The sequence below is a fragment of the Hemicordylus capensis genome, chromosome 17 (assembly GCF_027244095.1).
Source record: "Hemicordylus capensis ecotype Gifberg chromosome 17, rHemCap1.1.pri, whole genome shotgun sequence".
Taxonomy (NCBI): Eukaryota; Metazoa; Chordata; class Lepidosauria; order Squamata; family Cordylidae; genus Hemicordylus; species Hemicordylus capensis.
In genome coordinates, this window is record NC_069673.1 from 6,459,694 (window position 1) to 6,486,108 (window position 26,415).

The following is a 26,415-nucleotide window of genomic DNA, read 5'->3' on the forward strand; positions in this document are numbered from 1 at the left end:
ATAAGCAAGCCAGATTCTAGCTTCCGAGGCACTTACATCCATCCATTCATTCATTCATTCATTGTTAGTTAGTTATTAATTATATTTTTATACCACCCAAAAAATACGTCTCTGGGCGGTTTATAACCAAGCAAAATAAATGACAACAGAAATGTTAAAACATTACAACAATTTAGAATTTTCAAAACAATATTATAAAACAATGTTAAAACTATTAAAGCAATAATGAATTAAAAGTCTTTAAAGGCTTTTTAAAAGTTGTCAGAGATGGGGAGGCTCTTCTTTCAGCAGGGAGCATATTCCAAAGCTTCAGGGCAGAAGTGGAGAAGGACCGTCCCTGAGTAGCCACCAGACGAGCCGGTGGCAACTGCAGACGGGCCTCTCCTGATGACCTCAATGGGCAGTGGGGTTCATAACGAAGATGACGTTCTCTTCAATACCCAAGGCCCAAGCCGCCCAGGGCTTTATAGGCACAAGCAAACCAAGGAGGCAAATGGCCACCGCATGCAAACTGGCCCCCAACACTATCTATCTGTGAGAGTCTTTGGGGGCAAGCTCAGCAGCCTAGTCAATGGAGACACAAGTCCCAAAGGGATGGTTCAGACTGGGCAGTGCCCACCAAACCAGCTTGCAGGTACGTGAGGAACCACGTTTTTCCAGCCCAGAGGGGGTTTACGTGTCCCCTCCCACCACAGAGGCTCCTTGACCTGCATCTCTGAGCCGGCTAGCTTAATCTGGTGTGTGCGGCTCCTGGTTTTGTCTGTCTGTTTGTTTGGCAGGTGTATATACCACCTACTACTAGGGTCTCAAGGCGGTTCTCAACAATTAAAAATACACCTGTAAATTTCTAATTAAGAAGAAGGGCATCCAAGTTCAAGAAGCAGGCCAGTGGCATAAACAAGATGCACCAGTTTGGTTTAAAAACAAACCCGGTTTTAAACACAAAGAATACTTCAAGGTATGCACACGTTTCTGAAGAAATTCCTGTCAGCACTGCATAACACTGACATTACAGCAGAGCAACAGTATTTCTTATTTCCATTTATTTGGATGGTGCTATTTTGCAACCTCTCCTTCTGCATCACCCCAGCCTTCACAATCTTAATTAACCGATTCCTTTTCTGCTTCCCCCCATCTCTCTTCCAACTCCTCCTCAAATTACATTTCTCTCTCTCCAGCTCTAAACCCTTCCTTTTCTCTCAGGCCCTCGACTCCCCACAACGGCCTCCCCCACCCAAGATTCTAACTGGGGTTTCCATGCCTGTTTGCAGGGACCCTTCCCTGTCAATCAACCGTCTTTAACTGCTACCTGCCTCCCGCACCCAAGATTCTAACTGGGGTTTCCCTGCCTATCTGCAGGGGCCCTTTTGCATCAAAACCAACACAGCCTCAACACTCTCCTGCTGCCTCTCTCAACCAAGGCTCTAAACGGGGCTTCCCTGCCTATGCACAGGGGCTTTCTGTCAATCAAGTGTGCAAACCTTTAAATAGAACTCTCTCTCTCTTTCTTTCTCTCTCTCTCTCTCTCTCTCTCACACACACCCCTTATACTGAATCAAAGAAAAGCAAAGAACTGTGAGTGCAGGTACATGCACACATCTTAGAGGAAATACTGCTTGGGGATTATGGGAGCTGTAGTCCACAACATCTGAGAATCCCTGTTAGAGAGAACACTGTCTCCAAGGTTTCAGCAGGTGTCTCTCCCAGCCCTACCTGAAGATGCTGCCACAGATCAAACCCGGGACCTTCTGCATGCAAGCAGATGCTCTGCCACTGAGCTACGGCCCCATCCCCTCAGGGGAATACCTTATAGCAGACATTGCTTACAAGTAGTCACCCATCCAAATGCAAACCAGGGTGGGCCCTGTTTAGCAGGAAATCATTTTAGCAAAGGGGAGCATTCATATTTGCTCGACACACACCCTATACAGTTGACCATTTTGTCACAAACCGCCCTCCCTCCCCAATCTAGCACAAACATCACAGTGGTCAGCTCTCTGCGGTGCTGAAACAACCCACAATCAACTCACCATGCAGTCAGGATTAGAAAGCCACATATTGAACAGGTCTAGGCCACCAAGAAGGAAATGCTTGCACCATTTCAAGCTTCCGTGTTCACTTGCACCCAAATCTGGAGATAGAGGACTGAACAGCTCTCGACCAGCTATTCATTCATTCATTCATCAATCAATCAAACTTCTATACCACCCAAACTTTCATCTCTGGGCGGTTAACACAAAACAATTAAAACACATATAAAAAGTGAAAACAACTCAACACTTTAAAATCAACCATAAAATTAAAACAGACAATTTTAGAAAGCTTGGGTGAAGAGATGGGTTTTCAGATAGTTCTCAGAAGTGTTTAGATAGTTCTTGGAAACAGTGAACTTCTACCACACCTGCACAAGTGCTGGAAAAAACTTCCAGGCAGAAGGCAGCCTATGAAATGGAAGAATCTAGGTCCATATCCTGACAACACGTGAATGGAACTGAAGGCAGAGACAGTCTTATCGCCCAGAAAATGCCTGTTTTTCAGTCAAGAGTGTAACTTGGAATTGCTGCCAAACACCTGCCTTAATTGGTTGTGTGCGTGTTGTTTTTAAGATGCCTCCCCCACCATGGCCTGGTGGGAATATACATCTTCTAATTAGGCAAATTGATTTTCAGTTGAGCCCAATCATTTCCTTATCTAACATCCAAAGCCCAACATGACTTGGGGGATTTCGCCACGCCAAGGTCCTCATTAACTCTGATCTCCAATTACATTGATTATAATACTGCAGCAAAAGATCAGAGGTGAACTGGAAAAACTGCCCCATTAAAGCTATGTTTTGCACAGTTGATGTCATGGAAACCGCCAGAACCTGGAACGGATTTCTCAGAGTGATGGGGACGCCCGATGAACTAATGACATTTTCAAATATATACTGCGGGGGAACCCTGATTAATGTGGTTAATAGCACAGACTTGGCGCTAACTTGGAGCTTTAGGACAAAAACCTAGGACTGTAAAGATCAGGACTGGTTTACTTCATAAACTTCCCAAGGCCAACAAATTAGAAAGGGCCACCAGTTCTTGAATAAATAAGAATGGTCATGGCAGTGGAGACGGAAGGATCACCTTGGACATGGGTCCAAGTGTTTATCTGAAGTCAGTTATAGCTCAAATGTTCATCCAAAAGGATGTGCAAGGGGGTCTCTGTCTAAAAACACTCATGAAAAGCATAATCATACCACAAGTAACAAAATCTACCAATTAGTCAAACAACTTCTACTTCCATGTATTTGAGAGAGACTTGATAATGATTGACACCTAAACATTTGGTTTAAGATGAGAATCAAGATGCTTTCAGTTTTCACTTGTCTTTTAATAAACATGCAGAAAGAAAATCAAGGTGCCCACCTTAACTTTTGTGCCATAGAAGCTGTGAAGACTTATTGTGCATATACATTATGCTGCTCCAGTAATAAGGCTCCAAGAATCTACATCGTTACACCTGAGTAGAATTCAGCCTTACCTGCATGCAGACCCACCATCTTACCTGCAGGAAAACCTTGCATCATTTGTGTCAAGCAGATCTCACTCTATGCCCCACACCTTTATACATGAGTGGAACTCACCTAACAAAGAGATGCACATCCTTACTCCTAAGAAAACCTTGCATCATTTGAGCCATCCTCATGAGTAGACCCTGATTTACTCACAGGTAGACACACAATTACTCATGTGTGACAATGAGGGTCTAGTCAAGGCTGATAAATGAGTAGTACTACACCCTTACTTAACAGTAATGTCCACCTTCAATCACTAGTAGACGGTACCCTTTCTTGTGAGTAGAACTGAAACCTTATTCAAGTAAACCTTCCAACCTTTCTCAAGAGTAAACCTACTCTGAAGTAAGGGTGGGTTCTACCTATGATCAAGAATGCCTGTCTGGTCACAAATAGACCACAACCTTACCCAGAAGTAAACCTTTCAGCTTTTCTCAAGAATAAACCTGCTCATAGACAAGGGTGGGTTCTACCCATGAACAAGGATGCATGCCTGCTCATGAGTAGACCACAGCCTTACTTAGCAGTAAACCTTTCAGCCTCAAGAGTAAACCTACACTGAAGTAAGGGTGGGTTCTACTCATGAGCAAGGATGCCTGCCTGCTCATGAGTAGACTACAGCCTTACTCTGTAGTAAACCTTTCAGTAAATCTAGTCTGAAGTAAGGGTGGGTTCTACTCTTGAGCAAGGATGCATGCCTGATCACAAATAAACCACAAGCTTACTCACAAGTAAACCTTTCTCAAGCATAAACCTACTCTGAAGTAAAGGTGGGTTCTAAACATGAGCAAGGATGCCTGCTCATGAGTAGTCTACAGCCTTACTCAGAAGTAAACCTTTCAGCCTTTCTCAAGAGTAAACCAGCTCACAGGTAAGGTGGGTTCTACTCACAAGTAGTTCACAACCTTGCTCAGAAGGCATAAAGTATACTGAGTAAGGATGACTCACAAGCAGACCACAGTCTGTCTTAAGCAATCCTTTCTCAAGTAAACCAACCATGAGTAAGGGATAGGTCTGCTCACAAGTAGACAGGAAACCTGTACAGAAGTAAACCTTTTGTCCTTACTCAAGAGTATATGTACTCATAAGTAAAGGGGACATCTACCCCTGAGATTGAAAAGTTACTCACAGATCAGGATGAACTGCTTATACGCAAGCAGAAAGATACGTAACTGGAACTCAAGTGGAGGAGAACTCGGCTCGAATGTGACCGGACACAGCGCAATGCCCATTTAAACCTTTATGCGGAGGTGGTGCGTTCAGCAAAAGCATCACTTCTGCAGGTTCACGTTCAGCAGAGTTACCCCGGATTGTGAGGAGTTTGATTTAGGATCCTTCCCGTTCGAACCAGTCCCTCAAGATTATGTTCTATCTACTGTGATGCTTTTAATGGGTTCCTTGTGGACAAAATCTCCCTTATTTGGGCTGACTTGGACTCCACTGTTTTTGCAGTCTATTAAGGTGGTGTCCAGCAAACCCTCTTGCAGTATTAGATTGGATCAGTTTCAAGCTGTGATGCCTATGGACGTGGACAAGCTGCTTGGGGTGGTGTGGCTTACCACTTGTTCTCTGGATCCTTGCCCATCTTGGCTGCTTCTATCTAGCAGGGAAATTGTTGGAGCTGGCCTAGTTAATATCATTAACTCATCACTGAGGGAGGGTAGGATGCCTCCTTGTTTGAAGGAGGCAATGATTAGACCACTTCTGAAGAAGCCTCCCCAAGATCCTTCAGTGATGGATAGTTATAGGCCGGTCTCCAATCTCCCATGGTTGGGCAAGGTGACTGAGAGTAGTGACACTGGCTAACGAGCTCCAGGCAGTGTTGGAAGAAACTGATTATCTGGACCCATTTCAAACTGACTTTAGGTGCGGGCTATGGGGTGGAGACCGCCTTGGTCAGCCTGATGGATGACCTTTACCAAGGAAACGACAGAGGGAGTGTGACTGTTGGTTCTTTTGGATCTCTTGGTGGCGTTTGATACCATCGACCACGGTGTCCTTCTGGAATGCCTGGGGGAGTTGGGGATAGGAGGCATTGCTCTGCAGTGGTTCCGCTCCTATCTCTCTGGTAGATTCCAGTTGGTGGAAATTGGCGGCGGTTGCTCTTCGAAACGGGAGCTACTATATGAATCCCTCAGGGCTCCATTCCGTCACTAATGCTTTTTAACATCTACATGAAACTTCTGGGTGAGGTTATCAGCAGATTTGGTGCAGCATGTTTTTAGTATGCTATCTCTTTCGCCTTATCATTATCATCATCATCATCATCCGGCAATGGCATTCACTCCCTAAATGCCTTCCTACGGGCAGTAATGGGCTGGATGAGCGATAAGTTGAAGCTGAATCCACGCAAGGCAAGTGCTCATTGTGGGGGATCGGAATTTGAGGGATAAGTTAGATGTTCCTGTGCTGTGTGGGGTTACGTTCTCCCAGAAGGAACAGGTACACGGCTTGGGAATGCTTTTGGATCCAGGCCTCACCCTGGTATCTCAGGTGGAGGCTATGGCCAGGAGCGCTTTCCATAAATGTTGGCTGACTCGACAGCTGCATCCATTCCTTGAAGAGAACGATCTCAAAACAGTGGTGAATCAGCTGGTAACCTCCAGGCTTGACTATTGCAATGCGCTCTACGTGGGGCTGCCTTTGTATGTAGTTCGGAAACTTCAAAATGTACTGGTCTCTGGGATAACCCATATGATCCTGTTTTGAAACAGTTGCACTGGCTGCTGATATGTTTCCAGGTGAAATACGAAGTGCTGGTTATTACCCTAAAAGCCATTAACGGCTTGGGTCCAGGCTACCTTGGAGAGCACCTGGCTTCTTCTGCGTCCAACATGCGTCCACATCGCATGTTGAGGTCATCTGGCAAGGTCCATCTCCAGTTACCACCAATACGTCTGGGGACAACTCGGAATTGGGCCTTCTCTGTAGCTGATCCTGGCCTAAGCAATGTACTCCCAGCAGATATCCGCAGTTTAGGCTCGCTGTTGGCCTTTAAGCGAGCCCTAAAAACTAATTTGTTTGGCCTGGCCTTCCAAGGTTTTAAAATTGCTTTAAAGTATTTTAATTGGTTTTAAACACTTTGAGTTGTTTTGAAATTGTTTTTATATTGTTTTAAGCAGTGTCTTTTAAATGGTGTTTGTTTTTATGGTGTGTGTTTTTACTTCTTGTGCACTGCCCAGAACCTTTGGATGGGGCCATCTATAAATGTAATAAATAAATGTGTCACTATAAATTTAATAAATAACTGTGTCACTCATGAGTAAGGCTGATAGTCTACTCCCAAGTAAGGATGTGACATCTACCTGCGGACATGTTTGAGAGTCTACTCAGCGGTGAGAATGGAAGGCCTGCCCCTAACCCTACCGTGCTCCATTGGCCTCCAGCAGTCCTGCAAACCCCCAAGAAGACCAAATCTTGTCATTATTCCACCATTTTTCACAGAAAACAAATTTCAAGAACAAAAAGAACCACAAAATGGCTCCATCTGACAAAATGGTGGCTGGAAATGACCTCTGAGGTCATTTAACCACTTTCTCCCACACATATTCCAAGGTTGGGTAACGAGGTTGCCCTGTACACAGTCCTGACAGCTTATATGGCACACACATTAAGATGGGTACCAGAATTTACTATATCCACCCTCTGTAAAGCACAGGTAAAAATGAAAAGCATCTCTCATCTAAAATCAAAGGTTTTCAGATGACTGAATTTTCAGGGGGCACCCCTGCCCCATAAAAATCTGTGGGAAAGGGAAGCTTACCAGTAGCTTTTTACCCATACTAGCCAAGTGGAGCTTCCATATCAGCCACCAATCACAATCAGATGGGAGGAAGAAAGACAGAGCACGCGCCCCAAAGGTGATCTAGCTAAGAGGGTAGGCACTCAGGGTTCATGTGTACCCTGCATCAATATTTTCTCACTCCCCTGCTTGCACAGAGGAGAACAATTTCAGCAAAATAAGATAACTGTCTGTTGCAGAAAGAAAGCAGGCTTCAAACGTGAACCTTATTGTGGACATCAGAGGTCTCCAATTACATTATTATTTTACAGTTCCTAGCCTCCAACAAGAGGGACTTGTGAATCAATCATTGCAGGCTTGCCACTGTATCCCTTTCAAAGTTCTCAACCAACACATGGGAGCTTGATTCATAATTACAGCTTTGCCTGCCATTATTTTTTGGCAGAAAGACAGTCAACCCAGCACTGCAAGAACATATCGCTGGGCCTCCAACAGATCAAGCAATGCCTGCCATTAGAAACAGCTGATGGAGAGAGGAGGGTGAGTTGTTGTGGCTGCGTTACCTCCAGTGGAACTGGTTCTTCGTTGTATAGGGGTCTACAGGGACGTCCAACCATTGTCTGTTTTGCTGTATTGTATCCCTCCTTCTGTGTACCCTCCCCATTTGTATCAAAGAAGAAATGGCTAAAGCAGCTTCACCGGTTCCAAGGCCTCATCCAGAGGTCTCCATCAAAGTTCAGTGAGCCTTTTAAAGCTTCTGCAAGAGAGACAAGGCTTGAAGGGGTTGGGTTTTGGGTTGGGGTTTTTTTTTTTTAGTTTCAAGCATTATTTATCATGAACAAAATGGGATAAAGCAGCCATGGACTTTGTTGTTTCCCTTTGTTAAATGTCTTAAGAGCCACAGCCGCCGCCAAAAATACTTGGCTGCATTTCCTTCTTCCTCTTTTACTTTCCTTCCCTCTTAAAAAAAAGAGAGAGATCAAAGTAGTAGTGTTTTCCAATTCAACTGAAAGAATTCACATTTCTGTCTTTAGCTTATTTGCCGATTCTTGGTCTGCCAAATTCTTTTTGATCTAAGAGAAACTCTATTTATCTTTTTACCAGATGTTTTGGAGGTCCACACACTAAACTGTCTGGTTCTTATCTCTCTTTCTCAATGTCAAAGAGATACAAGTCATTCGGAGATCCTGAAATAAAGCCTATAGTGGGGGAGGAAGGTCAACCACGACTACACACCAACACACCCATTTTTTCAAAATGTATATCCTGCCTTTGCAGTATAGAAGTCCTTGAGGCAGCTAACTTCAAAATTAAGATCCAATAATAAATACGCCGGAACAAACTATACTAATGTAAATAAATAAATAAATAAATAAATAAATAAATAAATAAATAAATAAATAAATAAATAAATAATTTTTTTTAACATAGTGCCTATAAAATCAACCTACCAGACAGGATGAAAACACCTGCATAAAATGGATAGAAAACCAATGACGATATTTATAGATCAGTTGAATGGGCGCGGGAGCAATTAGAAGATTAGACTGAAGGTGCCAGGTCAACCTCTCTAGCAAGGGGAATCCTGAGGTGCCACCACATAAAAGCCCCACTCTCCGGTAGACATCTGTCTTATTTCTGAAGGCAGGCGGATTCCAGAGAAGGGCCCTCAGAAGATGACCTCAATGCAGTGACCGTCACTATTTTTCAAGCAGAGGCCACTTGGGCTAAAAATATCCCATGTGAGGAGATCCATTTCCCCATGCTGACCTCTGCCCAGTACTACTCTTTTCTCAGTGCTGGGGAGGCTCTTTAAGCAAGATGTTGCCCTCTCTCAAGAGCTCTAGGAGACAAGCTCTGCGAAGGGCTATTCTTCTCAGTGCTCTGTGCACACCTTCCAAGATGGGGCAGGGGCTCAAGAAGACTCCCGTTGACCATTTTCACCACGTAGCACTGCGGTTTGCCCAGCACTACATGGTGAGAAGGGTCATCTCCGCATGGTGCCAGGTGGACCCTGTAGAGAGTATTCAGCTTTGGCTGAAGCTTCACACAGGTCCAATAGTCGGGGAGACTTGATGCGGGCCACCACTGGTTCCCGGGCCTTGCAATGCAGGGCACTGCCTTGATGGATAGGCAGGTTTAAAGGAGAGAAGGCAGCCCTGCCGACACTCCAGCCCCCATGCTCTTTAGAGCTTTACAGGCCAACTCCAGCACATTGGCTTGTCTCTGGAAACAGACTGGAAGCCAGCACAGATCGTTGCGTGTTAGCAAGATGCGGCAATCTCTCGTGAGCCATTTTGCCCACGTTCTGAACCAGCTCAAGCTCCCAAACTCTTTCGAAGGCAGCCCTACATATAACACGCTGCTGTACTCAAGCCAGAATGTTAGCAACGTGCTTCATAGTAACATGAATCGGTTCCAATTTGTTCCAGGCAGTGGGATCCACGTTCCAGGTCAACAAATAGAAAGCAGACCCAGTATAAGGCCCTCGTTCGTGAACAATGAACTCCAGAATCCACAAGGCAAGCTTGTTCCCTTTCCTATCACTGGGTTTTGGAGATGCACCAAATAGGCAAAGCAGGATGAAAAATCGGGAGCTAATTCTTGACATCCCAAGGGTTACTCTGCATCTTGCCCTCTCCCCCCACACTGCTACAGTCATCGAATGGAGCTGGTTCAGCTCTGAAACTTAGCAAACAATTGTGCACGGGCCAAGGGATGCTCACAGGTGTAAGCACCTGGAAAAACAAACCTAACAGAAGGCCACCTCTAAGGGTGGAAGACAAAGAGAGAGGCAGCGTTTGTCAAAAGTGCACAATTCCAAGCAACATGCTTAATTAAAGCCAAAGTGGAAGCTCTCCCCATCCCCACATTTCTGTCTGCAGAGATCTAGAGGAAAATTAGAGGCGAGCCGGTAATCGCTGCATCCAATTCTGTCAGCATCGCGGTGGAGACAGCCATGGGGAAAGGAGATAAACAATCTTCAGATAGAACAATTAAAGTTCAGCTGCACGCCAATCACGGCATGGCATCCGGGAGCGAAATGAAGTCACGGCTTATTCAGTGCTTTGCCATCCTGGGAACAAGGTACACACCAACCCGGCTGGTTCCGATCTGCATCTTTGCCTGCTCTTTTAGCTTCAGCTTTTCCAAAACAGTCAAGGCCTGTGCAACGCGGACTGGACTCAAGGACTCTCCTGCAGTGAACCCGTAGCCATCTCTAGTCAGCCGGCAACCCATGCAAATAGGACTTGCTGCCCAGGGGGCAGACCAACCACCCGCCCCCCCACACCCCGTCATTGTCTAGTGACACTGGGCATGTTGCTGTGCGGCTCCATCATTAATTCAGCATTTCACCGTCACGCTCAATGCATATAAAAACTCAGGGTAATTACAGCCTCTCATTAGAGCAGGCCAAGCTGTATGCCAATCTCTCACTAGGGAGAAATAACTTCTTTTCCAGAAGAAATAACATCTTCCTTACCCCACCCCACCCCCAGGTCCTTACACCTGTGAGCATCCCTTGCCCCGTGCACAATAACCCATGCAGATGTTGGGGGGGAACCAACTTCCCCAACATCTGCCCCAAACACACACACACACACACACACACACACACACACACACACACACACACACAGGACATATATCTTTCAACTGAGTTCCTAGCAGAGAAGAGATGGGCTGGAAATGGGTGTCTAAAGAGTTCCATTCTCCTGTTCTAGGCTCGTGCCTACAGAGGCATTACATAGGAATGCAGCCTTAAACCAAGTCAGACCTCGGGGCCATCCTCACTCCGCTCTGTCTACTGTCTCAGTATTGTCTATACCAAGGGTTCTCAATGTTGGGTCTCCAGATTTTATTGGACTTCAACTCCCATAATCCCCAACCAAAGGCCACTGGGGCAGGGGATTGTGGGAACTGAAGTCCAATAGCATCTGGGGAACCCAACGTTGAGAATCCCTGGTCTATACTGACCGGTAGCACCTCTCCTATTGTTCAGGCAGGAACCTCTCCCAGCCCTACCTGGAGATGCTTCCAGGGAGTGAACCTGGGACCTTGTGCATGCAGAGCAGATGCTCTCCCACAGAGCTATGGCCCCATCCCCAGGTCCATGACCCCAAGGCTTGGTGTGGTACTCTCCAGAGCGGTGGAAGAGTCAGAGGGGAGAGGCAGAGCCTGGGAGTAGAGTACAGAGGCTTGGCTATCCCCTGGAGCCTCGCCTCCATGGATGCCTCTTGGCTGGCAGCCTTCTACGTTCATGCTGGAATCAAATCCTCTGCAGCCTCCATGTTGGAATCCTCCTCTGACAGGGTGTGTGCTGGCAACCCAGGACAACCAGGAGAGTTGGTCTGGTGGTCGCAAGCATGACGTCCCCTTAGCTAAGCAGGGCCCACCCTGGTTGGATTTGAATGGGAGACCACATGTGAGCACTGCAAGGTATTCCCCTCTGGGGATGGGGCCGCTTTGGGGAGAGCAGAAGGTTCCAAGTTCTCTCCCTGACAGGATCTCCAAGATAAGGCCGAGAGAGATTCCTGCCTGCAACCTTGGAGAAGCTGCTGCTAGTCTGGGTAGACAATACTGAGCTAGATGGGCGTATGATCTGACTCAGTATATGGCAGCTTTCTATGTTCCTAACCCATCAACAGCAATATCACACAGGTGACATTATCAGCTCGTTGAATTCCGTGCTGCAATGTGCTGGAAGGCAAAAGGGGGCTCATTTCTCTACTCTCCACAGTCATATGCTTTATTTGCCATTTTGTTGGCCTTAAAAAAAAATTCAATCTTTTATTAAGAATCTATATGCTTTAAGCCTCGATCATGTGGCTATCCTTTTATAAGTCACTGCTTGTACATCGGGTCCAGTGCCTCAACCAAGTACTGCAATGTTGTTGACTACAACTCCCAGAATCCTCAGCTACAATGAGGAGAAGAGAGCTGGTCTTGTGGTAGCAAGCATGACTTGTCCTCTTAGCTAAGTAGGGTCTGCCCTGGTTGCATATGAATGGGAGACTTGATGTGTTAGCACTGCAAGCTATTCCCCTCAGGGGATGAAGCTGCTCTGGGAAGAGCAGAAGGTTTCAAGTTCCCTCCCTGGCTTCTCCAAGATAGGGCTGAGAGAGACTCTTGCCTGTAGCTTTGGAGAAGCCGCTGCCAGTCTGTGAAGACAATACTGAGCTAGACAGACCAATGGTCTGACTCAGTATATGGCAGTTTCCTATGTTCCTAATGGCTTTTGCCTGGGGATTATGGGAGTTGTAGTCAACAACACCTGGGAATTCGTGTTAGAGGAGGCACTGATCTAGGCCAGTTCCAAGTGCCTAACTTGCCTAAGTACTTTCTGAAGTTAGTGTCCAAAATGGAAAGCTACTGATGAACCCCAATTTGTTATGGTGCCTCTCAATACAGAGAGAGAGAGAGAGAGAGAGAGAGAGAGAGAGAGAGAGAGAGAGAGAGAGAGAGAGAGACACCAAGCATACCTTGGTGTGCTTTTCCCATTCCTCCCACTGCCGATGGACACCTGTCGTGTATACCGATACATGACTTCCACCTTACCTTTCAATCGCCAAGCATGCCCAAGGTGGCTCACGTCAACTCAACCAATCAATGCATGTAGTCAACAGACCGAGAGGCGCCTTCACCTCCCGATCTCCTGCCAAGAGCATCCCGAGGCGGCGGCGTTCCCATCCCAGGCTACGCTGGCCATCACGCTCCGGCGCGCCCTCCTCCCCTACCTGCTGCTGTGCCCCTCATCAGCCGTCCTCACTAACACCCCCATAAAACCATGCTCCCTCTGCTTTATGTCATCTGCCACACAGAAGATGCCGGCTGGCTGTAAAAACACTGGCCTTGTTTTAATTGGCGTCGTATTTCAAGCTGCTCCTCTGCAAGGACAGGCTGCCAGCAAGCCCAGCCCAGCCCAGCCCTTCCGGGTATTTGCTCCAGTCCAGGGCTTGCTTACTGCAAGGGCATCACAGATGATCACATCTTTTAACTGAACCATCTCTGCATAAATTCACAGAGGGTTTGAGCGTCTCTGGGCCCAGAAGGAGCTCTCTTGCCCCTGCCTGCATCCATCTTTGCACCCTCAGTCCCAACCACTAGACTATTTCTTCTTAAAAGCTACCTTTAGCAACCACGAGGAAGGCCCAAGTTAGCACCCAAAAGGGCCTCTTGTATTATTATGCAGTGCTATTGATGGTTTAGGTGACATATTTCTATCCCACCCTATATGCAAATCTCTGGGCGGTTCACAATCTAAAAGCCAAACGACTACAACACAATTAAAAGCTGGATTAAACAGGTATGTTGCTAGATTTTTCTCTAAGACTTTCAGAGGAGCGGAGGCTCTAATTTTTTTAGGAAGCACATTCCAAAGCCCTGGAGCGACCCTAGAAAAGGCCCGGTTTTCAGCTGCCACCATGATAAGAATGAAGAACTTTTTAAAAATCATGGTTTCGCGATTGTTTTCTTTAAAAACAAACAAAAACAACAACGGTTAGAAGTCTCATTACTCCCATCGGAGGGGGGGTGGCTGGAGGGAATCTAATAGGATTGGGTGTACTTGCAACCAGGAAACCCCAGCTCTGTGCTCAGTGCCTTAGTGCTGGCCAGACAGAACACATTTGAGATCTACTGGGCGATTTTCACCAGCAAGGGTCCCTTACTCCCAATGGTTAACTATAGAGTGAGTGAGTGAGTTTCCTGCCAGGGCAAGCTTATGCCAGCTGTTTCTCTTTTGTGGAGTGGTTTTTACTTGCCACACCTATCAGTTCATTGCCTTTGGTCAGGTCTTCCTGCAGCTCTGCTAGCCAATGGTAAAGCTTTGTGCGTGTGTGTGTGTGTGTATGTGTGTGATCAAGTTGGTGTCGACTCTTAGCGACCACATAGATAGATGCTCTCCAGGATGGTCTGTCTTCAACTTGGCCTTGAAGGTCCCTCAGTGGTGCATTCATGGCTGTCGTCATCGAGTCCATCCACCTTGCTGCTGGTCGTCCTCTTCTTCTCTCTTTCCTTAATTTTCCCCAGCATTACGGACTTTTCAAGGGAGCTGGGTCTTCACATAATGTGTCCAAAGTATGATTGTTGGTGTGGGTGGGTGTGTGTGTGTGTGTGTGTGTGTGTGTATATTTATATTTATATATATATATGCAGCTTGTATGTTGTGCTTTTCTATCCAGGTCATCACTCCAGTGCAATGCTCAGGGGGTGCCTTGGGTCATTGGCTCCACCCCTGAGCCAGCATTCTGCACCTTGCTCTGCACTCCACCAGGCCACTGGGGCTGGCTCTGGCTGGTGTCCCTTGGGGTTCCAGTTAAGAAGTAGACACCACAAGCCTGAAATCTGCCCACCTAACAGCCCAGTTGAAGGTCTTTCCCTCTTTACTGCGGGGCTCCAATTAGCCAGAAAGCACGGCTTCAGGGTTCTTCCTGGCTCTCTCCCCAATGTCCCTACTTGTTCACCACCCCACTGAGCTTCCACATTTTAATCCGATTTTATTTACAGCATTTTGAAAACTCCAAACAAAAGCAATCTAGAGGAGACCCCTCGGACATAAAAAATGCAATCACCACATCTGAGATTGACCCCACTTCAAACACTTATTAAAAACCTTTCAGCTCTAGTCTCATTTTCTGTGGTCTTATAAGCTCAATTCCCTGATGAACACAACACCGCCAGTTTAAAACAAAATCCTCAACGCTCGTCATTCAGCTTTGATGAGACAGTATTTCAAAAAGAGAGCCAACTCTTATTTTCCTCTTTATTTTTTTTTTAAAAATATCTAAACCCACCTCTGGAGTAGAGAAAGACTTGGAAATACACAGCATATTCCTGCTCCAACGTTCTAAATGTTTCCCACACTCTGGACCAACATCTAGATATGCACATCTCTTCCTCTTCTTCAGTTCCAGAACCACTGCTCAGGGCTGGACACAGAGAACAGAGTCCCTAAACACTGACAGTAGAGAGGAGAGAGCCGATCTTGTGGTAGCCAACATGAATTGTCCCCTTTGCTAAGCAGGATCCACCCTGATTTCCATTTGGGTGGGAGACTACATGTGAGCACTGTAAGAGATACTCCCCTTTGGGGAAGGGGATGCAGTTCAGTGGAAGAGCACCTGCATGCTTACATACAGAAGGCCCCAGGTCTAATCCTTGGCAGCATCTCCAGATAGGGCTGGGAGAGACGCCTGCCTGAAACCTTGGAGAAGCTGCTGCCAGTCAGTGTAGACAATACCGAGCTAGATGGACCAATATTCCAATTTAGTATAAGGCAGCTTCCATAGTTCAGTGGTAGAGGATCCGTTTGCTTGCAGAAGGTCCCAGGTTCATTCTCCAGCAACTTGAGGTAGGGCTGGGAGAGACTCCTGCCTGAAACCTTGGAGAAGCTGCTGCCAGTCAGTGTAGACCATATTGAGCTAGATGGATCAAGGGTCTGACTCAGTAGAAGGCAGCTCCCTATGTTCCTATGAATGCATGTTGTGTGTGTCTGTGTGTGTGTGTGTGTGTGTGTGTGTGTGTGTGTGTGTGTGTGTGTCCTGGTGGTATTCTTACCTTCGAAATGCCAATCTCCTGTTTATTGTGAATGTGGCTACTATCTACCTCTGAGTCTTTCCCTTCACCCAGGCAAGCGATTCTAAGGCCAGGCTCCGGTTTACGGTGCCACCGGGCAACGCAAGCCTCAGCCCGGGAATTGGAATGGTCCATGTCAGTAATTAAACTGCCAAACAGCTGCCTGCTCCACGAAACCTTGGCGCGCCCTGGCTCCACATCCAGCAAGATGGGGACCATCTGCCCTCTGCCATGTCGACAGAGCAGCTGCAGACACCCCGAGGCGGTTTGAAGAGCAGGGGCAGGAGGGGTGTCAAGCAAATAAATGAACAGATCTGAGGCAACGCACGCAAAAAAGAAGAAGAAAAAGAATCAGTAGGAAAGGAGGGTTAAATCAGCCTTGCCAGCTGCCCCAGTCAAACAGTCCCCCTCCCCACTTGTGCTTCTGGGGCTGGCATCGATTTCTATTTGTCAAGTTGACAGTCCCTTCAGGCTCCAGTTCTCAAGATTCTGCATTCGCCTTTCTTCTCCCCCACCTCCCACTGTGCAAGGGAGAGAAGGAAGGCCCCGTTCTACCCACCTCCTTCCCCATCCAGGCTCAACCCCCTCTCTTTTCTGGCCCTCGCCAGAGCCGAATGCAATTGCAGTGGGGTGGATCAACGATATGCAACCAAGCATCCTTTTCATTTCTCCATTTGCAACACAGGAAGCTGCCTTCTACCGAGTCAGACCCGTGGTCCATCTCGCTCAGTATTGTCTACCCAGACTGGCAGCGGCTTCTCCAAGGTTGCAGGCAGGAATCTCTCTCAACCCTATCTTGGAGATGCTGCCAGGGAGGGGACTTGGAACCTTCTGCATGCAAGCAGGCAGGTGTTTTTACACTGAGCTTCGACTCCATCCCCTATGGGGAATATCTAAAGTGCTCACATGCAGTCTCCCATTCAAATGCAAAGCAGGCAAGACCCTGCGTAGCAAATTCATGCTTGCTACCAATTAGTACTTTTTAAGTACTGAAAGCCGACAAGCATCACGGACACCTAGTTCACTCAGAAAAGCCTGGAACGTGGCAAACGTAATGAAATGGCCGTACAGGATTACATTTCAGAAGCACTGTATAGCTAAGCATTTGGACGCTGTGTAACAAGAAGAAACCTGGTCAAAGTATGGTATGAATACACACAAGTCTCCTGTGGCAAGTTCTCTGGTAAGGGCCCGTGATAAGGTCTGATAAGTCCTCTTTGTAAGCAGCGATGCTGTGTGAGTGTGTATGTAAATATTTTAAAAGGTAATACAAAAATCCCCCCTGAACTATAATGCTGGGCTCAAGGAACCTGTTTTCAGCATCCCCATCATCTACTAAATGTGCTTCCTCTTAGAATGGGAAGAAATAAGCTGAAATGAAATGAAATCCACTGTGTGTCTGTAATATTACAATGCAAAGGGCGGGGGGGGGGATTCAATCGCTTCTGTTCCGGACCCTAGGAAAAAAAGGCAGCCGAGCACATTATGCAAGAATTCAGAACACTTGCACAGAGCTGCCAATGAAATACCAATAAAACAGATTAATATCCTTGGAACTGGGGAGAAATGGGCTGGTCTCCAATCTGGGCTTAATGGCTTTTCTAAAGAGGAAGGAAAGAAGGGGGCCCGGTGGAACAGCGTGCCGAAGAATGAGAACGACATCTGTAATGACACTGTAAAACCTCGTTCTAAACTGCGAGGAACTTTTTTTAAAAAATTGAGCACTGCAGCCTTGGCTGCCAAGGTGAGGCTGGATGCGTGGGCAGCTGGCATGCTGGCATGGTGCCCTTTCTCAACAGGGAGCTGGGAAGGGAAGATCCAGTATGCCAGCCCGCACAGCCTGACCCAGGTTGCCATCCCACAGAAGGCACAGCTTGCCGTGGCTCACGGCAGGCTTCTTAGAGCGGTGAGCAAAGGCATCTCATTGCTCTGCGGAGCTGCATTTTAACTGGGATGCCTCTGGCAAAAAGCCCCCTTGGTCTCTTTTCCTTGGCCAAGGCTCTTCATGCAGCTCTGAAGCCCAGCACTGATGGCAAGCCACTCAGGGTTGAACCAAGGCTGTGCGATGCATGACGGGCTAGAGTCCTCTCGCCACACAGAAGACACCCATTTAGCTCCTTACAGGTGGGAATTAAACCATTTGGGGCTTGGATATCAGAGAGCCATTTTCTCCATGGTGGTGGAAAGGATCTTCAAACGCCTGCCCCGGAAATCAGTGGGAGAGTCGGCAGGAAAGCTTCTTCAGTTATGTTCTTCCTAGCAACGTGCAGGGTAGGAACGGTGTCTCACGGGGTCTGTGGAGTTGCAGGCTAATCCTGCCGCGCTTCATGGGCAGGCAACAGCAGAACCAGAGGTGTGGGACAGAGGCCATGTTATGACATCATCAGTCTGTTTGCAGGAACTCGGACCAGACCTGGGGCATTGAGGTGCAGCAGGATCTCGTTTCTCAGAGCAAGGCAGACACAAACAGCAGCAGCGGCGGCGAAGAGCAGCCGTCCCGATTCAGTCGCCCTACAGGGCTGTTGTCTACCTATAATTTCCTTCCAGACTGTGGGTCCTTTGGAGACAGGGAACCATCTTTTACTGACACCGCCCTTGTTTAAGCTTGGAGCCCTTCTGTTGAAAAGTGCTATATAAATATCCATAGTCGCAGCAGCCGCACTTGCCTGTCTGGGAGCACCGAGGGAATAGACAAAATCTCCTCCAAGCCATGAGGAAAGGGCTCCAGGGAGGTTCTACCAGACGCACGCTGAGGCCAAGCAGGGCTCCCGAGACACACGGCTCTCCTCCAGCCGCCAGCCACGCCCCAGCACTAGGACCCAGAGGACCCTGCACACCTGCAGCCAGGGAGTTGGGGGCGGAGCAGGCAAGAGGGCAGCGGCCAGTTCAACTGACAGGTAAAGGCGGTTTTATTTCCCATGATGTCTGATGGTCTTTTTCTGTCCATTTTACTGTCTCTGCATTTTGTTGCTGCTGCCTGACGATGTCTGGTGGTTGTATTTATGGTTATTGTTGCTTTTTTTTATATATTGCTTTTAAGTATTTTTGCTTTTTAAGGGAGGAGAGCTGGTCTTGTGGTAGCAAGCATGAATGGCCCCCTTTGCTAAGCAGGGTCTGCCCTGGTTTGCATTTTGAGTGGGAGACTTGATGTGTGAGCACTGGGAGAGATTCTCCTCAGGGGATGGAGCCACTATGGGAAGAGCAGAAGGTTTCCAGTCCCCTCCCTGGTAGCATCTCCAAGATAGGCTGAGAGAGACTCCTGCCTGCAACCTTGGAGAAGCCGCTGCCCATCTGGGTAGACAATCCTGAGCTAGATGGAGCAAGGGTCTGTCTCCACATAAGGCAGCTTCCTGTTTTCCTGAATGTCTCTTCCATTAAAATGCCTTGAAATCACACTGCAATAGCGGAATTTTAGAAACAAATATGCAGTACAGTCCAGCTCAACAGCTATCAACTGTTAGCATCCCCTGCTAACTGGGCAAAGAGGCACCTTTTATCACGGTTATTATCTTTATTTAGCAGGGGGAGAGTAACTGGCCCGATCCACCCCCAGCACAGTACCTCTAGTGACTGTTGCTGTTGTCTATCTTGTGTTTTTTTAGAATGTGAGCCCTTTGGGGACAGGGAGCCATCTTATTTATATATTATTTCTCCGTGTAAACTGCCCTAAGCCATTTTTGGAAGGGCGGTATAGAAATCGAATTAATAATAATAACAACAACAACAACAACAACAACTTGAAGAAGGAAACAGAGGGTTTAAAACTGGCCGCGCAAGAACAGGCACTAAGAACAAATGCAATAAGAGCAAAAGTCGAAAAATCCACAACAAACAGCAAGTGCCGCCTTTGTAAAGAAGCAGATGAAACAGTGGACCACCTAATCAGCTGTTGTAAAAAGATCGCACAGACTGACTACAAACAAAGGCATGACAAGGTAGCAGGGATGATACACTGGAACATCTGCAAAAAATACAAGCTACCTGTAGCCCAAAATTGGTGGGACCATAAAATTGAAAAAGTTGTAGAAAATGAAGATGTAAAAATATTATGGGACTTCCGACTACAAACAGACAAACATCTGCCACACAATACACCAGATATCACTGTAGTCGAGAAGAAAGAAAAACAAGTTAAAATAATCGATATAGCAATACCAGGGGATAGCAGAATAGAAGAAAAAGAAATAGAAAATTCACCAAATACAAAGATCTACAAATTGAAATTGAAAGGCTGTGGCAGAAAAAGACCAAAATAATCCCAGTGGTCATTGGCGCCCTGGGTGCAGTTCCAAAAGACCTTGAAGAGCACCTCAACACCATAGAGGCCACAGAAATCACCATCAGCCAATTACAAAAAGCAGCTTTACTGGGAACAGCCTATATTCTGCGACGATATCTATAACAATTGACAATAAAATTCTGGCATCCCAGGTCCTTGGGAAGGACTCGATGTCTGGATAAAACAAACCAGTCAATAACACCTGTCTGACTGTGTAAACAAGGAATACTAATAATAATAAACGCTATAGGGGCCACAGAAATCACCATCAGCCAATTACAAAAAGCAAATTTACTAGGAACAGCCTATATTCTGCGATGATATCTATAACAACAGCAACAAAATTGACAATAAAATTCAGCCATCCCAGGTCCTTGGGAAGGACTCAATGTCTGGATAAAACAAACCAGTCAATAACACCTGTCTGACTGTGTAAACAAGAAATAATAATAATAACAACAACAACAGCTGCCCTTTCCCAAAAAGGAGGACACCCCTGCCATTGCTGTCGTTCCCCAAGATGGAGGTTTCCCAAATGGCAGGGTGTGGCCCCTTCTTTGTGATCAAAATGTAACAGCAGCTGCCCAGTTCTGAGCTCTGCACGAAACGTTTTCCTTAGAAGAGAAGGGGGCTGTCAACTTGCCCTCGTTGCAAGGAAATGTGCACATGCTGAAGAACCGGCTCCCGCTGAATTATTGGCTCTGTCTGCAGGAAGAAAACGAAATCCACCCTTCTGTTTCTGAGAAGTTGCTCTTGACACCCACTGCATGGTAGGCAGAAAAAGTCAGCAAAACTCAAGGAAAGCAGAAAGCTCACGTCAAGGGGGGAAAAACAACCGAGCGACATTGACTCCTGACTAATGCTTCAGAACAGGCATGGATGATTTGTGGATGATTTTTAAATCGTTGCATTGTTTTAAGTTTGTGTATATATCTTAACTTGTTTTATGCCACTGTTAACCGCCCAGAGACGAAGGTTTGGGGCGGTGTACTAATGTGATAAATAAAATATAAATAAATAAATAAATAAATAAATAAATAAACTTCCATCACCCCCAACCACAAGAAATGGATGGGCATGATGTGAGCTGTAGTTCAACAGCTGCTGGAGGGCCCCCGATGGCCCACCACCCCTGTTTCAGACTCTCTCTGACATGTCAAAAAAGGAGTAACTTCATTGTCCATCCAACGACACAAAGCTTTGGAGCGAAAACAGGAAACAGATTCCTACTCAGCTCAAAACCAGAAAGGACATTTTTTTAAAAAAAACCAAAATGGTCAAAAGATAAGAACCAGAAGGAGTGAGTGGAAGGCACCTCACACCTGCACCCATCAAAGCCTTGCTACCTGCCGGCACAACCTGAGGATGGAATCCAAGTACCTTAAGACAGATGTCAAGGAGCAGCAAGTCCGATGGAATGAGAACTTTATCTGGCTATCAGCACTGGATGGCCGGCCGCAGGAGTCGTCTTCTACAAAAGCAAGGCCATCATATCGATGCCGAGCACAGAGCAGCAATGCCAAGGAGCTCCCAAGCCTCTCACACGTTGTCCTAAATGACGTCAGATCTCCCTCCAGAATCCTCTGCCTCCCCATTCCCCTGCAGTGCGTTCCTGCCCCTTCCAGCCTTCCAGACTACATTGGGATGCTAAAACCTCCTGGCTTCTGGAGCCGCAGAGGCAAGTACCTCTTCATTCAGAGAAGATGAGGGACCGGCAGCAAAAGGCCGGCTGCCTCCAGGCTGAGTCACACGCGACATTTTTCAAGCCGAGGGCAATTCCTGCGAGGGATGAGTTAAGCGGATGAGACAGGCAAGCAAATTCCAGCCCAGAAACTTAAATTTGGGGTATTTCATTTAAGGGATTAGAGTGAATACCAGGAAAACAACTGACATTCTGCTCATCCAGATTTGTTCTCATATTTTTGAATTAAAAATTACCTGGCCATGTTCGCAAAGTCGAACGGAAGCATTATGAATCCTACAGTGTTCCTTTGCAATGTTATTTTTGCATTTCTGTACAGCACACCATGTGGGCTCAAGTTTGCCGCAGTTTTCAATTCTGTCGCTCCATTTGTGCCTTTGTCCAGCAAATCACCAATGTGGATGTGTGCGCTGATCAAATAAGCAGTCTGGAAATGACCGTATGCATGGTTGCCTCGTGACTCGTCTCATATGGTGGTGTAGCAATATGCATGTGTGCATTGGTAATGTGGCAGGGGAGAGACGTGAGTGAATCGAAGGAACGGAAAACCAGGCCTGTTTCCCTTCCAAATTTAATTTTAGAAGCTGTTCTTGTTAAACTGGCTTTTGGGAGAAGCAGACTCAGGACAGGGCAAAGTAGAGAAATGACATCGGAATAAAATAGCGGGAATCCTCTCATTCCTGGACGGGTGCTGTGTTTGGAAGCAGAACTCTCCAGCTGTATCTCTTGGCATGTCACTATTTCTCAACTTAGCCTACTCCACAGTGTGTATAAATGACCTCTACAGTAGAGGGAGTTTGACTCTGTTGGTTCTTTTGGATCTCTCAGTGGCTTTCAATACCATCGACCATGGTATCCTTCTGGACAGCCTGGGGGATTTGGTGATAGGAGGCACTGCTTCACAGTGGTTCCACTCCTATCCCTTGGGTAAATTTCAGATGGCAGCACTTAGTGACAGGAGCTATTATATCGAGTCTCTCAGGGCTCCATGGTGTCACCAATGATTTTTAATACCTGCATGAAATTGATGGATGAGGTCATCAGGAGTTTCAGTACACAGTTTCATCAGTACGTTGATGACACCCAAATCTATTTCTAATATCTATTTCATATTTTATTATTGATCTATCATATTTCTACACCACCCGATATAAACATCTCATCATCAGGAAATGGCATTCACTCCCAAAATGCCTGCCTACGGGCAGTAATGGGCTGGATGAGGTATAAAACATTAAAACTGAATCCAAGTAAGACATGTCCTGGATGGAGTCACACTTCTCCAGAAGGAACAGAGATACAGCTTGAGAACGCTTTTAGATCCTGGCCTCACATTAGTATCTCAGGTGCAGGCTATGGCTAAGAGCGCTTTTCATCAGCTTTGGCTGATTTGAAAGCTATATCCATTTGCTGAAGAGAATGAACTCAAAACCATGGTGCACTGCAAGTCAAACCTCCAAGCTTGACTTCTGCAATGCGCTCTACATAGGGCTACATTTGTATGTAGTCCAGAAACTTCAGTTAGATCAAAATTCAGCAGCCAGATTCGTCTCTAGGGTAAACCCAGATCGACTACATTATGCCTGGGCTTAAACAGTTACACTGGGTGCTAATATATTTTGTGGCAAAATACAAAGTTTTGGTTAATACCTTTAAAGCCCTGAAAGTCTTAGGTCTGGGTTACCTTAGAGAGCCCTTTCTTCTGCATGATCCCTACCACATATTAAGGCCAACTGGAGAGGTCCACCTCCAGCTACCATAGGTATGTCTGTGGGCGATTTGGACTCGATACTTCTCTGCAACTGCTTCTAGTTTGTGGAATGTGCTTGGTGCAGAAATCCAAGGCTTAGCAGCTTTCCGGGCCTTTAAGAGAGCCCTTGACATTTTCTTCTTTGGTCTGGCCTCCCAGGGTTTTGGAACTCCTTTTGTTTGCAACTTTTATATGGTTTTGGTTTCTGATTGTTTTGGTGGTTTTAATTGACAATTTCTTTGTTTTGTTGTTGTGAACTGCCCAGAGCTGATAGATGGGGTTGTATAGAAATATAATATGAATGAATGAATGAATGATGGCATTGAATCAAAGTAAGGTACCAATTTGTATAGTACTCTGTACCATTAAAATTCCTCATGATAATCATCCTGCGGTATCAAGTTCAGCAGGCAGAACTGTACAGCCAGCATAAAAGCTGTGAAGTTCTCCTTTGAGATGGAAATATACAACTAAGTGAGGCTGGCTTGAGCAAGCCAGCCTCCAGAGACTATGAGGTTCTACATGCTACAATTTAACTAAGAAGTCAACACCCAAGTACTCCTAAAGTATCTTTACGACTCAAGTTTGCTTAAACATTAAAACTATTACAAAGTAGGAGTGAACGGCCTTGTCCATCATCATTGTCCCCTGCTTTATTATTGCCCCATGCAACCATAGTGGGAAAGAGATTGCCATCGCGGTTGCCATCACTGGAAAGAGGAGTTTGATTGATCAAGAACCAAGATATCCTTACCAGCCATTCCTGCTACATGACAACCTATGACATGGGATATTCCAGGAAAGCAAGGGAACCTGACATTGTTTAAGAAAAGCATCTCCGTAGATTAGGATCCCTACCAAACTGCAATACTGAGGCTGCGGCTCTTACCATCAGCAATGAAGTGCTCCGGTACATGCAGTGTCACCTTGACCGTCAGCGGGCAGGACAGCTGAGTGCCACATACCATGGCCAGGATGCAGGAGCTCACCGCTATCAGTGTAAGGGCTGTCTTGTTCACAGGACTCTTCAGGGAACCTGGAAAGCAGAAAGAAAGCACAGGTGGGACATGCAGAACATGCTCAGCCCTAGCTCACCACGATACCAGGAGGAAGGAAGTCTGAAAGGGCTGGTGGAGCTTTCAGCGAGAGGCTTCAAACAATCCCTACCAGAACTTCATCGCCACCAGCCCACATGAGACCAATACATCCATGCATTCAGCTGCAGTATTCCTTCTGAAACCCTGTTCAGGAATGATCTCATTATAAACATCTTGTGGTACAAGGCAAGGCACTACTCTCGCCGCAGTACCCAGTCAATGGAGTTCACACAGAATTCAGTCACAGACACGATGCTGAGATATTGGGGGGTAAGAATGGCATTTCAATCAATGTTGAGCTTGAATGAGCTCCTCATCTGGGGAAACTTCGCTCAAAAGCAGCTCCTGTTCAAAAGCAGAACTGTCTAGTTCCCACAAAAGGCCGCTTTGCAGGACTGACACAGCCATCCTTTTGAACGGGAGCTTCTTTGGGACAAGATTATTTTAGCTGGGAACATGTGGTTCCCCGTCCCCCACCTACTAGGAATGCCATTTTGAATTTTTGGCTTAGTTCTTCAGGCTGCCTAACACCGCAGGGCCAGACACAACTCCGACCGGCAACATCTCTTTGTGAGCAGGAGGGGAAAAGCAGCTTTATCCACACACATTTTGTATTTGAATAATTTATCAATACATTTGTCAAAATCCACATTCTCGTTTGCACACCTGGAGCAAATTTTGTTAGCAAAGTTCTGTCCCAGATAGGCTTCTGCCAATCTAATGGTGTTGGACAATGTGAAGGTTTCCCGACAGAATTGAGACCAAGTCTAACCGCAGTTAACAATGAACCAGCTGCAAATAATCAGCTGCGACGCTTCATCCGTCAGGCACCCAAATGCTATCTTTGGGGGCGCAACTGGAAACATATCTGGTTGTTGGCTTTCTGTTTCCCAAGAAGGAAAACCCAAAAAGTGTTTATCATTGTGATGGTTACTGCATATGCTGCCATGATTTATTTTCAACAGTCTTCTTCTATAATATTTACTGCCCTCGACAGCATGGAAATCTAAAGGCACGAGGTATTATTCCATTAGAGAATGTCCACATACTCTAAATATGAAGAATATTTATTGTTTCAAACACAAAACCAATGTTGATCCTTGCCAAGAAATGCATGGTTCCTAACATACCATTTACAGTTTACTCTCCTTCATTTACAGTTTACTCTCCTTCAGTCCGAGTCCCTTTCTCCCAGGTTCTTCCTTGACAGCTAATTTCCAACTGACTCCACAGCACCCATCTCTTGAACTCCTCCTGTCAATCCAAGTACCTGGCAAGAGTTGCCATGCCTAACCCACTATAACCCCAGACCAAGCAATGTATCAACACGGAAATGATTCTTCATCAGTCTGTTCTTCACAACCATGTCCAAAACTGATGAAATGTTGGATCAGTTCACCAGTCAGACAAAATTTTGTACTCATCAAATGATTCCTCAACCTATGTTGGCAAGTTACTCATCAGGATTTTTTTCCCCCACTCGTCCGGCATCATTTTTCACTTGTCACGGACAAACAAGGAGAATAGTGGATTTCCTGAGCCCTGCCAATGAAGAATACCCACTTTCAAGCACATGACATTTCCAATATTGACCAATACTAGATTTATAAATATATATGCCCCATGACCAAGAGACAGAAACCAACAGTAAACTCAGCTCTATTTTTCTGAAGGCTAAACCTCGATTTCTCAATATCTGTACACTTCTACACAAA

At 46.2% G+C, this 26,415-nt stretch overlaps 1 protein-coding gene across 10 annotated transcripts in view; it reads right to left on the reverse strand.

The window, feature by feature from the left end:
• Positions 1-26,415, reverse strand: part of ASTN2 (astrotactin 2) — a 582,654-nt gene that overhangs the window by 277,147 nt on the left and 279,092 nt on the right. For all 10 annotated transcript variants that reach the window (XR_008312700.1, XR_008312701.1, XM_053281796.1 and 7 more), the window contains one exon: positions 24,493-24,639. Coding sequence is in view for 8 of the 10 variants with exons in the window: in XM_053281796.1 (XP_053137771.1) it covers positions 24,493-24,639 (147 nt within the window). In the remaining 2 variants the exon portion in view is untranslated. The remainder of the gene's footprint in view (positions 1-24,492; positions 24,640-26,415) is intronic.